Raw genomic sequence first — 16,582 nt, 5'->3', positions numbered from 1 at the left:
TTGCAGACATTACTAGAATTAATGGCGCTCAAAAAAAGCTACTGCTGAATCCCTTCATGTAGCAAGCAACCTCTGAGATTGTATTTCAAGTGTCTCAGTTCACTGCACAGATGGTAGAGGCAGATTGACAAAGCCAACAGTTTTTTCTTTTGTGTAGGCATAGATCAGCATTTATCATGCACTGCCATAATGGTACTATCTGGCCATAAAATGGCAACTGTTGGCAAATGGTGACATTTCATTGGCACATTATGATACTGCCTAGTGAATTCCTATCCAATGCCTATACAAGAGCAAAAACCGTTGGCTTTGCCAATTATTATTTTTAAAAGGATTTCAGTGCTAGGAACAGATGCAACTAAACACATATTGTTTATACATTGCACGTCTGAAGGCACACTAAGCTATTAACTCTCAGAAAGCTTCTCAGAATGCACAGTGCTAGCTCAAAGAGATCCCACAGGATCTGTTTTCAGCAGGTCGGGGGAGGAAATGGCTATAGGGAGTAGCACGGCTAAGGGAATTCAATGGGTGGGTAAATTACCAAACAGCCAGAGTGTGTGTATTCCTCCTCATATTCCATGTCCTATTTTCACTTCCCATGACAATAGTTTTGGCTGGTATGCAGTGCTTACATTGACACCTTATAACCAAAACTGAAAATACACAGTGAGCGAGTAAAAACAACTCGATCTCCTCTGAGCACTTACTTTGCTTGGTAGGACATTTGACAGGAAAAAGAACTTTCTGCCCATTCTGCAGACGGCCAAACCTCCACACCTCATCATCTTTGTACAGGATGTCGATGAGCTCACTGGGGCACGGCAACAGCTCTGTTGGCCAGTAGGGTGTGCAATCAGACACTGCCGCCACCTGCAGGAAGGAAGAGAAATGGGGATTTGAGACTTTCATTTGCAATCATAGCCCACGGTTAGTTTGATGTATACTAGCAGATGGCTCTCATCTTGATCTCCACTTGGGAAGTACGGCAAGTGAGGATGCAGCTTTGGGTCAGGCAACACATTTTTCTTTAAACAGCAACCCACTTCCCGCTACTGATATCTATATCGTTAGTAGGCCTGCATTTTGACAAACTGCTGGAGGAAGTGCGGTATGGCACGAGCTGACATTTCTGAAACACCACCATTCTGTGGCCTCTTAAATTAGCAAATGCCATGGGTCCTGTTTTTAACGCTCCATTTTCTCCAAAAGAATGCACATTTTGTAAACTCATCTTCAGTGACTTATGAAACATATATATCATTTATTTGGTATTTATTTGCTGGTGACTTCTCAGGTGTTTTACACCACTTGGCCACTGATTCATGGTGACATTTAGAGGGGGTTCCGCTGGTGGGAACCATCCAAAACTGGGTTCTCACCCTTTAGGTGATCTTCACATTAGGGCAATACCCAAATCAATCCTGGCGGTGTGATATAAGAATGAAGCAACCTAGCAAAGACATGGAGGAATCAGTGGAGCACACCACGGATCTGCAATCTGTGGCTCTCCAGATCTTTTGGACTACAACTCCCATGATCCTTCAGCCTTACTTACGCTGGCTAGGGCTGATGGGAGTTTTAGTCGGAAAACATCTGGTGAGCCTAAGGTTGTAGACCTCGGAGCTTAGATGGTGAAAGGTAGGCTGGTGGTAAAGGGGCGGAGCATAAAAGTCGGGAGAAATATTACTGGTGTTATTGTAACCACTATTATTTTTTGAATGATGATAGTAATACTATTGGTGATTTGTCGCGTGCCCCGGCCGCTCAGCTCTGGTCAGTAGTAGGGCTGGTCTTGTCTACCCACCAAATACTAACACCCACTCGGGTTGTCAGGCTATCCACGATGCACATGTTTGAGAGGCATATGCATGTAAGGGGGTCCAGTTCCGATTGCGTGCCCTTTTCCTGGGTCATTCTGTGAACCAGGCAGGATTTGACTTTTTGGTGAGTTGACACAGCAGTGCCTAGTTAGTGGTAGAGTGTGGTGTAGATTTTGGGCAAACACCGGCCACCCTGGTAAATATCTGTTTAGTGGCTCCAGGTCTGGCTCCCTTGGTGATTTACATGTTTGAATGTCGCAAAAGTACATTCCTCAGAGTGGGCTTGCTCATGCGTTCGTCGCACCTTTGCTATTGTGACGTCCCCAGAAGCAATAGTCGCCTACTACATGGGTTGAGCCTTGGAGATGCCCATCGAGAGCAGTGGCACCATATTGATGCAAAGGTGACCCAAGGGCATGAGAGCTGCCCGCGGATAGTTTGGTCACAGCATGCTACAGTCCAGGGGCCGGCCAAGGCCAGCAAGAGGCCTGGGAGCTGGCAGAGTGGACAGGGAGTCAGAGGTCTATGTACACCAACCCTCGTGCACTTACAGAAGCACTCTGAAAAGGGCAAAGAATAGGCACTTATGGAAAAGGAGTTGCTTTTATTAACCACAGACAATGTGCCAAATGGAAGCATTTATTACAGGCATTCCACTGAGGGCAATCCCCATCAAAATGTTCAAACTATAAATATGTGCCATTCTCTCCCCTAGACTTTCAATATAGAGGAATTCAACCATTTTGGGAGGAGGACACGGTTACTTAGACATTGTATTACCTTTACAATGCGTCAAACGACTAATGGATTGTCAATATTCCTGGAAGGGACATCTACAATGGGCCCAACTCTGAGGCTCAATGTTGAATCCTCTCGCGCATTACTACTTATTTAATATAACGAGAGTAGAGTCATTAGCAAAAAACAAAAACACATGCATTTTAACAAAACACAGTTTAGACGCTTCCCATTTTGGGAAGTGAACATTTTTCTACATGGAATGAACCCAAATAAACCTCAGACTCCACAGAGATGCACAAAAGCCCTTCAGCGTCGTGTGTGGACATTCTAGACAGGCCTCAAGTTTTGGCTGTGCCTATAGTCCCTGAGGATGTCCAGTGAGCTGAAACAGACCTGTGGTTACTTGTCTTCTCGTTCATAAGGGATGTTAACTTTGCAGTTTCGGCTGAACTTTTGGGGTGGGACCAAGCCCAATTTGCATTTGGTATTTCCTCGTGTGTACAGGGATAACAGGGTGAAACACGATGGTTTGGAAGGTTGTCCCGAGCAATTGTCAGTGGTTAAGAGTCATTCATATCCTTCCAGCCATCAGCTTTCAGTGTTACATCCATGCCAATGTCAAACAACACCTGGTTGGATGAATCTTCTGCAGAGAGGAAAGAGCAAGCAACAGCAATGTATCCTTGCACGCATGCTCAAACCTCATCTAGAATATATCTAAAAGCTAAAGTACGCATTTCCGCCAGTCTTGGGCAAAGGAACCTGAGGGGTCCTCATTTCTATGGACATGAAATACTGTTTGCTGATGTGCCCAGAACCACAGACACTCTGGGTCCAAATCAAGAACCTTAATTCTATTTATCAGGAACACTGAAAGGAATAAAGAGATGATAACTGTCAGGTTGTTTACCCTTCATGTTTGCCTTTCCACATCTTTATGTGGGCCGACTGCGGTTGTGGTCTTTTTCGGATTGACAAAGTGACGTAGGGCTAGGGAGGGGGTCGGGGGAACATTCTGGCGGGTACTGCCTGTGGGAATAAAGAGCAGTTTAACGGCTCTCCTGGCTCCCACGTATTATGTCCCAATGACGGTTTTAAGGTCCGTGTAAAACCTCACATTTGGCGACGAGGGGTGTTCGACACCCACCCGTGCCAGTTAGAGGTCCGCGGTCGAGCGGTCTAGCGCGTCGGCGCACCTCGACCCCGTGGTACAGAACGGCACTGAGGACTGCGGTCGAGCGGCCTGGCACATCGGCGCTCCTCAGGTGAGAGGACCCTAGCCTAGGAACAGAGCCAGAGCCACGCAGACAGCGTTGGTGGCAGCCCTATCCCACACTACAGTAGGCAATCCATGTGGCCCGTGTAGTGAAAGGGTTACACAGTGGCCTAGGAAAGCCTCACCACAGGGGTACGGCAGAGGTGCAGGGATCCTGTCGTGTTTCAGCAGGGCACTGACACGCACGCTTCAAATCAGTTACAGAGGCTAAGGAAGGCCCCGCGTGTCGCATCACACAGAGTGTCACGCTGGCCAAGTGGGCCTCTCAGCGACCCAGGAGGGCATGCCAAGGCACAGAAAAAGCCCGGCTCTGAGGGTTTCATAGTGGCCAAATAAGGCTTTTGCCAATGGTGCTTGGTGGCAATAAAGGAACTTCTGCTACAACATAGGAAGGCCCTGATAAGGGTGCACAGTACGGCCCAGAGAGGTTCTATAGAGGCCAAAGTATGCCACACCATGCAACTAACAGAGGTGGCATCACAGGCTCATCACAGTGCAGCTAAAGGGGGCCCACAAGACACCCGCGCCACGTCAAGAGGTGTGCTACTAGATACACACGTTGTTTTGGAACTAGTTCCACATAGAAAGTTAAACATTTCAAACACTCAAAACCAGTCATCATGTCAGAGTCTTCCAGCCCTGTGGCATCTTCATCCAGGGGTGCAGATACGATTGCTGATGATGCACAACAGACGCAAGGAGCTAGTAGTGCTTCACAAAACATGCCTATGCCAGGCCCGTTTGATGTCAGAGACACTTTTATTCTAGGGCCCAATGGGTCATATGGCTACACGATTTCAAATTTTACGCTGGCGCAATTGGCCTAACAGAAGATGCAAGACTTAAAAAGCAAGTTGTTCATGGCGGTAGGTCCAGCCATCAGAGACATAGCTGGTGAATTGCTGAATGTAGAAACAGTAATTTATGGAGAACTTCATGGCAAATTATCCGAGTACTTTGCCCCCACACCAACATAGATTACGAGCGTCATGTATTCCACACTACGAGACAAGAAAAGGGGGAATCATTGGACAGCTTTGTGATGCTCCTATGCATCAAGCTAAAATACTGCGAATTTCACAAATATTCAAATGAAGAAGCGCTGAGATCACAAGTTATAGCAGGGTGTATGTCACAACCTTTTAGAAAGCAATTACTTCAAAAACAACGGTCATTAGAAGAAATTCTTGCACTAGCTCGGATGGAAGCGGCAGTAGAATCGCAGTTAGATTATCTAGGAAAAGTCACTATTCAACAGCGAACACCCAACACGGACACCATCAACAAATTGCACGCCCCCCCACTCAAAGTGGAAAACGGGCAGATGCCACTTGCTATCGCTGCGGATATGAATATCCACACATAGGTGAATGTCCTGCAATAGGCCAACAATGCGCCGCTTGTGGTGGAATGGACCATTACCGAGTGGTCTGTAAGAATGCACCAGGACCAGCACCCAGCAGGCAGAGACATCAAGAGAGAAGGAGAAGTTCACGTCTTAACCCACCAGGTGGAAGAGGTGATGGAGACGAGAAGATACCAAGACGGGAGGACAGAACCCAAAGGAATTTATATGCACGAGATGATAAAAGACCATCAGATGGTTCCAGAAGGTCACAAAGAAGAAGGTTTGTCAGATACATTGAGATGCGCTCCCCATCCAGTAGTGAATCTCAGTCGTCAGAAGATGACCAAAGAAAAAAAGGCTATGTGTGGGCTCTTAACAATGTCACGGCCACCCAGCACAGCCCCACACTCACATTACAAGTCAACAACACCCCTTTAGAATTTCTTATAGACACTGGGGTGACAGTCAACATCATAAGTGAACAAGCATACAACTCGCTCGTTAGCCCACCAAAAATACGTAAAGCAACAGTGGACATCTACCCATACGGAGCGACGACCCCGCTACCCTGCAAAGAGACCATATCAACATGGTGTGTGCACAAAGCTCATGCGGCAAAGATTCCTCTAAACATATTGAAAACAGAAGCTAACAGTGGGTGCATTTTAAGCTTCAAGACGGCAGTTTAAATGGGTTTGGTCCACATATTATATCAACTAAGTATTTCGCCAGGACGGATGCGGTAGAAAAAGCTTTTCCAAACCTCTTCAAAGGCTTAGGAAAACTAAAACACAGGAAACTACAGTTTCACATCAACCCAGAAGTTCCACCAGTTGCTCAACACTATCGTGGAATACCTGTAAACATCCAACAACAAGTGGAAGAAGAACTGGATAAGATCATCAAACTCAATGTCATTGAGCCGGTTTCGGGACCCACACCTTGGGTATCTCCCATTGTTCCAGTTCCCAAAAAGTCCCCGGATGGATGAATACGGTTGTGTGTTGATATGAGAAGAGGCAATGTAGCAATTGAAAGGGAGAGGCACCAAGCACCCAGGATCACAGACATGATCCATCTTCTGCATGGAGCACAAGTCTTTTCGAAGCTGGACCTCACAAAAGGGTACCATCAAATAGAAATAGCACCTGAATCAAGGTACATAACATTTATAACTCACCTAGGGTAGTTCCAGTACAAGAGACTATGTTTCGGAACCTCTTCTGCTGCTGAAATCTTTCAGGAAGAGATTCACAGAGTCATTAGACACATGCCCAACTGCTTAAATTATTCGGATGATGTACTCGTCTTTGGGAAAACCCAGGAGGAACATGACACGGCCCTTCACAGAGTGTGTGAGGCACTGGAAACGGCAGGTTTAACACTTAACAAGGCAAAATGTGAATTCAGAAAGGGCTCCTTATGTTTCTTTGGACACATTTTTTCCAACAAAGGGATGCGACCAGACCCTGACAAAGTGTCGGCTCTCAATTCAGCCTTACCTCCAAAGACAATAACGGAATTGAGGTTGTTCCTTGGTTTGGCCAGTTATTCTTCTCGTTATTTAAAAGACTATGCCACTGTCAGGAATCAACTGCATCTACTAACGTGCAAAGATCAACCGTATACATGGTCTGAGGAATGCCAGAACGCATTTCAAACAATACGGGATGCCATTGCAAAAGCGGAAGACATGGCCTATTTTGATACCAAATGAGACACAGAAGTAATAGTTGATGTGAGCCCTGTGGGTTTGGGAGCCATACTAATGCAAAAGGACCCGGAAGCACCCACAAATGTATACATAGTAGCATATGCCAGCAGAAGTTTAACTCCCACAGAACAGTCTTATTCACAAGCGGAAAAAGAATGTTTGGCAGTGGTATGGGCATGCGAGTACTTTCATTTATTCCTATATGGCAAGGAGATCACCATAACAACAGACCATCAAGCCCTGCTCACAATATATGGAGACCTAAAAGCAAGAATGCCCCCGAGGATAGCCAGGTGGGGTTTGCGCCTACAGGATTACAAGTTTATCATTAAACCTCGCCCAGGAAAAGAAGATAATCCGGCAGATTATCTGTCTCGTCACCCAACAGGAACAGCAAGCCCTCAACCATCCATAGCAGATGAGTACCTTAATTATGTGGTTCATCACCTACAACCTCTGCCAGTGGGGTGGACAGACATTATCACACAATCAGAACTAGACCCGACCCTCAGAATAGTTCGGCACTGCATACAAGAGGAAAGGAAACCACACATGAGACAATAAGCAAAACAGGAACCGGAGGAGGTTCAAGAGGACATCAAGTGGATTGACCAAGTACGAGATGAACGCTCCATAGTTGACGAGAACATTGTATTGAAAGGATGCAAGGTACTCATTCCAAAATCAATGCGAGCCAAAACGATACACCTGGCACATGAAAGTCACCGAGGAGCGGTTGCCACCAAGCGATTATTACGACAAAAGGTCTGTTCCCAAGGCTCGGCGCCATGGTGGAAGAAATAGAAGGTAAATGCCCGACATGTCAACAAGTAGCGCCACCACCATATCCAAACCCACTCCAGATGTCTCCTTTATCTGGACATGTGTGGGAAGAACTGGCTGTGGACTTCTTTGGCCCACTGAGAGACGGCACATATGTGTTGGTATTAATAGATGAACATTCAAGATTTCCGGAAGCACAAATTGTAGACAGCACAGCTGCATCAAGTGTCATTCCTGCCCTTGATCGCATGTTGTCCACATATGGAATCCCACGACTGATAAAGTCCGACAATGGAGCCCCATTCACAAGCCAAGATTTTGAGAACTTCTCTAACTATATGGGTTTCCAACACAGAAAAATAATGCCCAGATGGCCTCGGGCGAATGGCATAGTCGAGAGATTTATGGCCAATGTCAAAAGAACACTACAAATAGCTGCTATCCTCAACAAGCCATTTGAACAAGCTCTCTACCAATTCTTAAGGGACTATGGACATACGCCTCACAGCATGACGGGGATATGGCCGGCGGACCTGATGTTCCGAAGACCTGTCAAAACTCATTTACCTGAAGACCCCAGTCCTGTCCATGCAACACCTTTAGAACAGGAAGCTAGAGAAAGAGATCAAGCTGCAAAGACCAAGAGGAAAGACCTGGCAGATCACAAAAGGAGAGCGCAGGAGTCAACTATGGATCTTGGAGACCAGGTGTGGATGCGTCAACTGAAACAACGAAAGGAAGATGCCACCTTTGCAAAAGAACCACTGACCGTGACGCAGAAGAAAGGAACTATGATCACGGCACAAAGACAGGATCATTCCTCAGTGACCCGCAATGTTTCACATTTCAATGAAGAATGACCACCCCGGAACGCACGCGAGATAGAGGTGAAGACAGTGCTGAAAGAAGGTCACGGATGAACCGTATTTAGGGGACAGTGAGGCCTCAGAAGAAGAAGACAACAGGATGCAATATGATGAGACTGGTGTCACTCCTAGGAACGTGGGGCGACCACAAAGAAGTGGCATGAAACCTTCCAGACTTATTGAAGAGATAGAGTGAGAAAAGACAAGGACCTTTAATGCTCAAAAGGGGGGAGATGTCAGGTTGTTTAACCCTTCATGTTTGTCTTTCCACATCTATATGTGGGCCGACTGCGGTTGTGGTCTTTTTCGGATTGACGGAGTGACGTAGGGCTAGGGAGGGGGTCGGGGAACGTTCTGGTGGGTACTGCCTGAGGAAATAAAGAGCAGTTTAACGGCTCTCCTGGCTCCCGTGTATTATGTCCCAATTATGGTTTTAAGGTCCGTGTAAAACCTCACAAATAACGAAAGTAAAGGATATTCCATGTCGTGGTTGTGTGGGAACTAAGTGACTAAAAGAGAAAACTAGTAAAGGAATGCTGTACCATGTACTTATACTTATAGGTGAAAAGCATAGCGCAGGGGCAAAGCATTTGTCTTGAAAGCAAGACAACACAGAGCAACACAAGTTCGATTCCTTAGAGACTTGTGTCCGGTGAAAGGCACGTTATAAAAGGTTAATTAATTAATTATAGTCAATCAAAAAACAAACTGTCATAAAGCCCATATTATTATGGTACAACGTTGTTACATCGCCAGTATATTTTTTGATTCGTTTTTTGCAGATACATTTTTCAATGAAAAAACTCTTCAGAAAATATAGGGAGGGTGGGTAATGGGATATAAGGGAACGGCGGGTAGCGAATAGGGATTAAATAATAGGGGGAAGGGGAACTTGAAGGGGGAACCCCACCAAGCATATAAAAACATTTCGATGAGTGTTTTCATTAAAACATTTCCTGAAAAAAAATAAACAAAAAAATAACTGCTGATGAAATAACATAGAACCATTATTACACCCAGTAGTAAACCTTGACAAGGGGTGGGAACGGCTGTAAAAAAGGAGAATCTGTGGGTAATAGGAGTGAAACATGAAGGATGCTAAAGTTCACCTGGATCCCACCAACACCAATCATAAATGGTGACCTCTAACGCCAGAAGTCCCATGAACACCCAGGCCCCATCTCTGCTGAAACAGGGGGGTATATCACGCATGCAACGCTATTGTTGGTGGCCGAATGACAACATTTCCATGGGTTTTAACTTTTGGGTCAGTTCTGAGGGTGCTGGTCCTAAGGCAGAGCACACTCACCCAACAGGAGGACATTGAAAGGGTCATTTTGTAAGCCCTGTACTGTAAAAATAAGGTGCAAACCTGAGGCGCAAGCCATTTAGACATTACTCTGGGGGAGGTTGCAGCGATTTTGAGGCAGAGTAGGGGCATGAAGGGATTTAACTTTTCTGCCGCGTCTCCCTCCTCAACCTTCATTGCCACCCGGGTTTGCACCAAAATGAGATTCCCAGCATAAAACCAATGGATTTCTATTGATAAATATGGCTGATTTGGCACCTGCTAAAAGCAGGTGGATTTCATAGGAATCCATTGTAGATAGATGCTCTTTGCCAGACATTAATGGCGGGTGGCATTTACAGTGTCTTTTGATAAAACAGAGCGTAAAAGCACGATGTTAAGGCGATGTCACCTATTTTTAAACTTTGCTTTTACACCCCATTTTGTAAATGCAGAAAATTGCCTGGAGCGGACACAAAAGGATGCAAGTGCTGACATTGGTTGTCCCCTCCATGCAATGACCCCTTCTTTCAAAATGATAGTGTTGGCTGCGCGTGGGTGTCCCAGAATCTTTTATTAAAGTCGACAGCCTGTAGTGTGGAAGAGTTTACAGTATCGCCTCTCTAGAATTGACTGTTACATGGTAGTGAGACTCCTGGATCTACTGTTTCAACAGTGCAAGACTAGACCCTGTGCATAATACGCCAACATGTTTCGGTTCTTAGACCACATTGATTGGCATCATTTATTCTCTACCCCCAAACACCCAGCATTGCTTGCTGTGTCCTAAAGATCCAAATCTGGTGCCATATCCTGGAAGGTGGTCTGTGCGAGGGTGGGGCTCCCGTCTGTCTCGTATTAATCTAAATTGTATTTCTTCCCGGTGTGTCATCTATTTGATGGCTGTCAGCAGGTTGTCTCTTGTCATATCTCATGCTGCTAGATTATTGGGCCTGTTAACCATGATCTGAGGAAAGCCTAGTCTAACCAGCCCCAAATATTCTCAAAACATACTTATTTCATTTAACGCTTTCCTAAAACAGTCAGTCACTCGTCGTCGGGGCAGCGATGCATTGCTCAGGCACTGCCGAGTGGGATCAAATTGACTACTGATTTCCTTTGCTTACCTCGATAGTCGCTCTATTCCACCATATGTTGCCTTAAATGGGAAGTTTCCTGGCATTTTTGACCATCTCTTGAGTTTCTGGGTGCACTAATACTAGCCCTCTCAAGATCATCAAATGGGCCTAATGTAATTTACTCCCATCAGGGTAAACAGTGGCTCTCTTTCTGTTTGAAGTGCCTACTATTCTTGTCTCCTCTTGTTCTTCACCTAGTGTTCCTGCTTTCTCTAGGTTCCTCGCGCCATGGGACAATGACAGTGCAGCCCATCTGAGCGTGGCATCCTGTGGCTCCCTTCTTTCAAGGCCCAACGGCTCTTACAAAGGCCCTCCTTGTATTTCTGCAAACAGCAAAAGTGTCTACATTTTAACCGTGTTCCTCCATTTGGTTGGAGCCAGAAAGATTTGCTGATCTTTCCCTTTGCCTTAGCAGATAGCCTAAAGCAGAGTAATACACTCCAAGCTATTGCCATAATCCAATCATTAATGATCTCTTTCTTTAATTGAAGTTTCTGTTGCTATCAATGGTAACATTTTTTGAGACATTGTTCAAAAACAATCTTGGATGTTTTCTGGGGCTGCAGACTATTAGTAATGTCTCTGGTCTGATTCTGAAAACCACTGAGGTTTGGTTTTCCCAAATTTGGCACATTACAAATTCTGTTCATTCATTTCATTACAGCCATTGAGTCAGAGTAAATACTGTGAAAGAATCCTTATTCCTGGCACTGCATGCCCTGCTCCGCGCTCCACCGGGGCTGGTTGGTTGCCATAGCAGCCTATGCTTTGCTTACAGTTGCCAGCAGCCAGCCGTGCGGGCGGAGGCTCCGGCAGTCAGGAGGCATAGTTTCCTCATGCAATTATCTACGTGTTTGTTATGGCTGCTGGCACTACCAACACAAAGCAGGCAATAGTTAATTAGCCTCCCGGGGGCCCAACACAACTTAAACACAATCCACGCGTTTTGAAGTCCATTCAGAAATCCCACCCGGCCTCTCATTTCATGCCTGGCAAGTCTCATGCATGGCACGTGCCAACTAGCATATGAAGTAATGCAGAAATTGCCTCAATTTTCCTTTTGTAATACATGTTAGATAAAATGACACATGTGGCTAAAACTGTTTAGAACAGTTGATAGTACTTCCCCAAACCTACCTGTTGAATATTTAAGTCTTTCAGTGGTATTGGAACTTTACAAAAAATACATAATCCCTGAAAAATATGTTGGGGGACTTTCGGCTGTGCTTAATTAAGTACTACACGTCTACATTATTTGCATCCTTTTCCGCCAGATGAACTCAGCATTTATGTGGCCTATTTTTTCCAGAATACATTTACCTGTCCCATTGTCTGATAGAGCAATACCTGGCATATCCCTGCACTTGCGCAATCTGAATGACACAAGGCCTAGTAAGATCGTTGTTTTGTCTCCCTTGTCTTGTCGCGCCTAGAAACACTTGTGTACAGGCGAGTTATAAATGCCACATCATATCATATATGAGAACCAGACCATATTAAGTCACTTCCTGACAAAAGCTGATACCTTCTGTGCCTATGAGAGCAATAGCTGTAGAATGGACAAATGGTTGGCACATTTTTTTATGGCTAATGGTATCTCGTTTCATAGCAGAGCTGCCGCTATGGAAAATGTTTGGCCTCCAATCCGTACATGCAGGAAGGAAGGCACACAAAGCCGATCAGCCGAGGCAGAGCGCAGACAATGATTAGGGCAATAGCGGGTGAACTTTTCTCTTAGAAAATCAGCCCCTAGGACCTGCAGCGCCCGATGGACGATGCATAATGCTTTAAACTTGATGCATTGGGAAACCGGGAGCCAGTGATGGGACTGGAGCACCAGTGAAATATGAGCCCCATAGGGCATGCCTGTTGCGACATGAGCTGTTAGATTTTGCAGACGCTACAGTCGCCGAATCAACCCCTTCGACTGTGCCAGATAGAGGGAGTTACAGTAGTCCAGCCGGGACAGCACCAAGGCCATCACTGGCGGACGAAGAGGGGCTGGAATCATGGGAAGTACTTTCTTTAATACTTTAAGCTGGAAATGACCAGATTGACAAACAACTGCAACTTGGTTGTCCATGGATAGAGAAGCAGACAGGACTACCCCCAAGTTTTTCACCTTCTCTGCCGGAGCCGGAGCGGACCAAGAGAAGAGGGCCTCAGTCTTGTCTCCGTTCAATTTAAGCCAGTTGTGGTTCATCCAATCCCCCACATCCACCATGCACCCCGTAGGCACGACGACACCTCAGCCTGATCCAGATCTAAGCGGATCAGGATCTGGGTGTCATTGGCGTAAGAGTAGCACCTGATGCCGAAGGAGCGGATGAGACACACAAGTGCCCAGATGTAAATATTAAATAGAATCAGAGACAAGGAAGAACCCTGCAGCACCACCCAGCTAAGGTGACAAGAAGCAGAGAGAAAGGGGGGCATGGCAAGGGTCTGAGTGCAGTCCATCAGGAATGAAGTGAACCAGGCTAGTACTTGCCCAGATATACCCATCTGGGCAAGACGGGCCAACAGAATGGGGTGGTCGACAGTGTCAAATGCTGCTGACAGGTCTAATAAAATCAGGGCTGCCAGCAAGGATGCCAGTCATTCTTCGACACGCACAGCCATGCTAAGCACAGGTTTCATCCGGTGCCCCTTCAACATCAAAGTAAGAGCTGGCTCCAAAACTGGAGAAACGTCTCCAGCAGCTGCTCTGCAGTGGAAGAAGGATAGGTTCAAATGTCACACCTGCATTCCTGACAGCAGCTTGAACAACAACCAGAGGTAATTGCCATTACTCTGCTAAGTGGAAATACTGGAATTTGCCCTTACTGTACAAACTGGGCACAAGGGAAATGAGCCCTGCTGTGCTTACTGGCTAAAATACAGACTGGCACTGTTACACTAACTTTGCTTAATAGCATCTGTCCTTACTGTGCTGAGATTGCACAATGAAACTGGGTAATGCTGTCCCAATTCAGCACAATGAAAACTGACAGTGCTATGCTAGCTGGGCATAAAGGAAACTGAACTGTTAGACTAACTGATCATATCCTTGACGATGTGAGTGCTTTGGTATGGCATAGCAATAATGTGAGTACCTGGAGTTAGATGGGAATACCCAGTGTATGATATCAATGTCGGACATATGATATGATGACTAGCACATCCAATGGCAATACCTGACAAATAAAGGTACTCCATGGGCATAAGATGGCAGTAGCTGGAAAATGATGAGAGTGCTGATCATGTTATGTTATCACGTGACAAATGCATATCCAATGGCTATATGTCAGTCAAAGCTATTGGATGTGTCAATGGATGTTTCTCCGGGTGTCTGGCCTAACCATCGAAAGGGGTATCAACTTTCTGTAGCGTATATGTTGTGCATATTATTTCAATACTGGTGGTACTACCCGGCGTTGCACAGGTCTGTAGCTGACATGCACATAGGGGTCTGCTATAGTGTTCTGTATGTTTTATTGTGTCATGACGTCCTATTTTTGAAAAATCATGAAATGTCAGCAATCTCCCGAAATCGCCTATACTGATAGCAAAGGGCTGGACCACGCTGCACCCCTATGCAGGGCGAATGAATGGGGTTAGTCAAATGTCCTATCGCCAGTACACCACAGACTGCTATGCTGACCTTGTGTCCTAACTTCCTATTATTGGAAAAGTCACAAAATGGTCAATCTCACGAAATTGCCTATACTGATACCATACCTGTTCAGGGTGAATGGGTGTGGTTGGTCAAATGTCACTATCGCCAGTACACCCCAGACTGGTATGCTGACCGTGGGTCAAACTTTCAGCCCACCAACTGTTATGGGGCCAGAGCCAACCCCGAACATATAAACACACTTTCACAAATAGATATATATATAGAGAGAGAGATTCTTTTATGGTTGGTGGAAAAAATGGTATTGCCTTGGTCAAAAAACTGTTATGCTATGTAACGTTATGTAATGTTATGTTAGCAGGAATTTGAAAGCCCCAGTATGGGGATCTTGGCGCTAGTATCCAAAACTGCAGCAGCGTATAAACGAACCTCCATGTTGCGTAACACAACAAGGATGCAAATGTACATTTTCTAGATGTTTTCAGAAGATAACGGGGAAGGAAGGCTTCTCAGTGTGAGTGGAACAGAATTCCAGGCTTTTGCTCCCAAATAAGCGAGAGTCCATCTAGACGGGTTTGCTTGTGCAGTGAAACCTCCAAGAGAAAAGCCACTAAAAGGAGGTGTCGGGCTTAGCCAGGATCTGTGAAGCATGCATGCATTTTTTTTTAAGGATTCTCGTCCTTACTGGTAGCCAATATAAGGCAGAGAGTGATTAAGAGCTAGAGGCAGTGCGTAGTCTATTGGAAACAGTTTGTCTGCAGCCGACTGCACTTTCCGGGATCGGTCTAGGGCATAACTTGATAGGTCCAGCTGCGGACCTTTGGCATAATCCATTCTAGAAGAAATGCCACAATAGCAATTGCACTGTGATCTTGATCAAGATACCGAAAACAGAAGACAGAGTCCTAAGGCGGTGCCAACACGTCTCCACCACCAAGGATAATACCAAGATGTGGCACCTACAGTCTTAGAAGAGGTAACGGGATTGAGGCAAACAGCCAGCAGTCCGGGTTCAGAGAGGTATGAGGTACAAGACTTCCCAAAAGACGATGACTTCTGTTTTACTCGGATTACATTTGAACGGACTGTCATCCAAGGGTGAATATGGACCGTGCAGGTTTGAAACATTTCCAGAGAGGTTTTGGTTTGAGCTGTGTAGTTAGATAGGGAGCCCTTATCACAATTAAAATAATCCTATTCATAATAATGGATAATGGAAAATAAAGGCAGCAGATAAAAAAATTTAAAAAGAGAAAAGGCAGAGCCATGAGTTACACCATAAGTTAACAGTAAGATAGAAGCGAAATAAGAAGTCATCATAACAAGCTGGTTTCATTTTGACAAAGAGTGGCATCAGGCTGTCATGGCCCCTCTCTCTCTTCGGCTGGGGCCTCCCTCTGGAACAGCTTCCCTGCCTCCGTGAAACTTGAGGAGAACCATCTTCAGTTCCGGAAGCACCTAAAAGCCTTCCTCTTTGCTTCTGCTTTCTCTCCCCCTCTCCCCTGCTGAAGTCCTGGCTGATGCTGAGACTGCACTGGTTACCTGGCCACCCATCTGATCCCGGGCCCAAGCCCTGCCAGTTGCACGCTTGCGCTGCCTTCCTGGCAACCCCTGCACCTGGGGACTGTTTTCTGTATCCCTACAGTCCCCCCACCAGCACTTATGTCTGCGCTCCCCCTGCACTTGCCACCAGCTGGCCGCTCTTATGTATCTTGTTATTGTATTATCCCATGCACTGCACTTTCCCCTCCCCGTAACCCTTACACTTTCCTTTTCCCCCTTCCCTTGCACTTGCGCGATCTGAATGACACCTGGCCTAGTAGGATCGCTGTCTGTCTTCCCTCTGTTCCCCCTCCCTTGCCTTGTTGCGCCTTGAAACAATTGTGTATATGCGCGTTATAAATGCCATATCATATCATACCAATCGATTGGACTCTAGCTAGAAGAATCTTGTGGCAAATAGTGTCAAAGGCTGATGACAAATCAAG

General features: G+C 45.8%; 1 protein-coding gene across 2 annotated transcripts in view; it reads right to left on the bottom strand.

Annotated features, from left to right (window-relative positions):
* The window catches only part of VXN (vexin), a 72,693-nt gene that overhangs the window by 33,341 nt on the left and 22,770 nt on the right, over window positions 1–16,582 (bottom strand). For both annotated transcript variants that reach the window (XM_069621131.1, XM_069621132.1), the window contains exon 3: window positions 711–873. In XM_069621131.1, coding sequence (XP_069477232.1) covers window positions 711–873 — 163 coding nt within the window. The remainder of the gene's footprint in view (window positions 1–710; window positions 874–16,582) is intronic.

This window comes from Ambystoma mexicanum, chromosome 5q, assembly GCF_040938575.1.
Source record: "Ambystoma mexicanum isolate Mex_15411 chromosome 5q, UKY_AmexF1_1, whole genome shotgun sequence".
Classification (NCBI taxonomy): domain Eukaryota; kingdom Metazoa; phylum Chordata; class Amphibia; order Caudata; family Ambystomatidae; genus Ambystoma; species Ambystoma mexicanum.
Note: the sequence above shows the minus strand (reverse complement) of the source record. Positions and strands in the feature narration are given on the sequence as shown.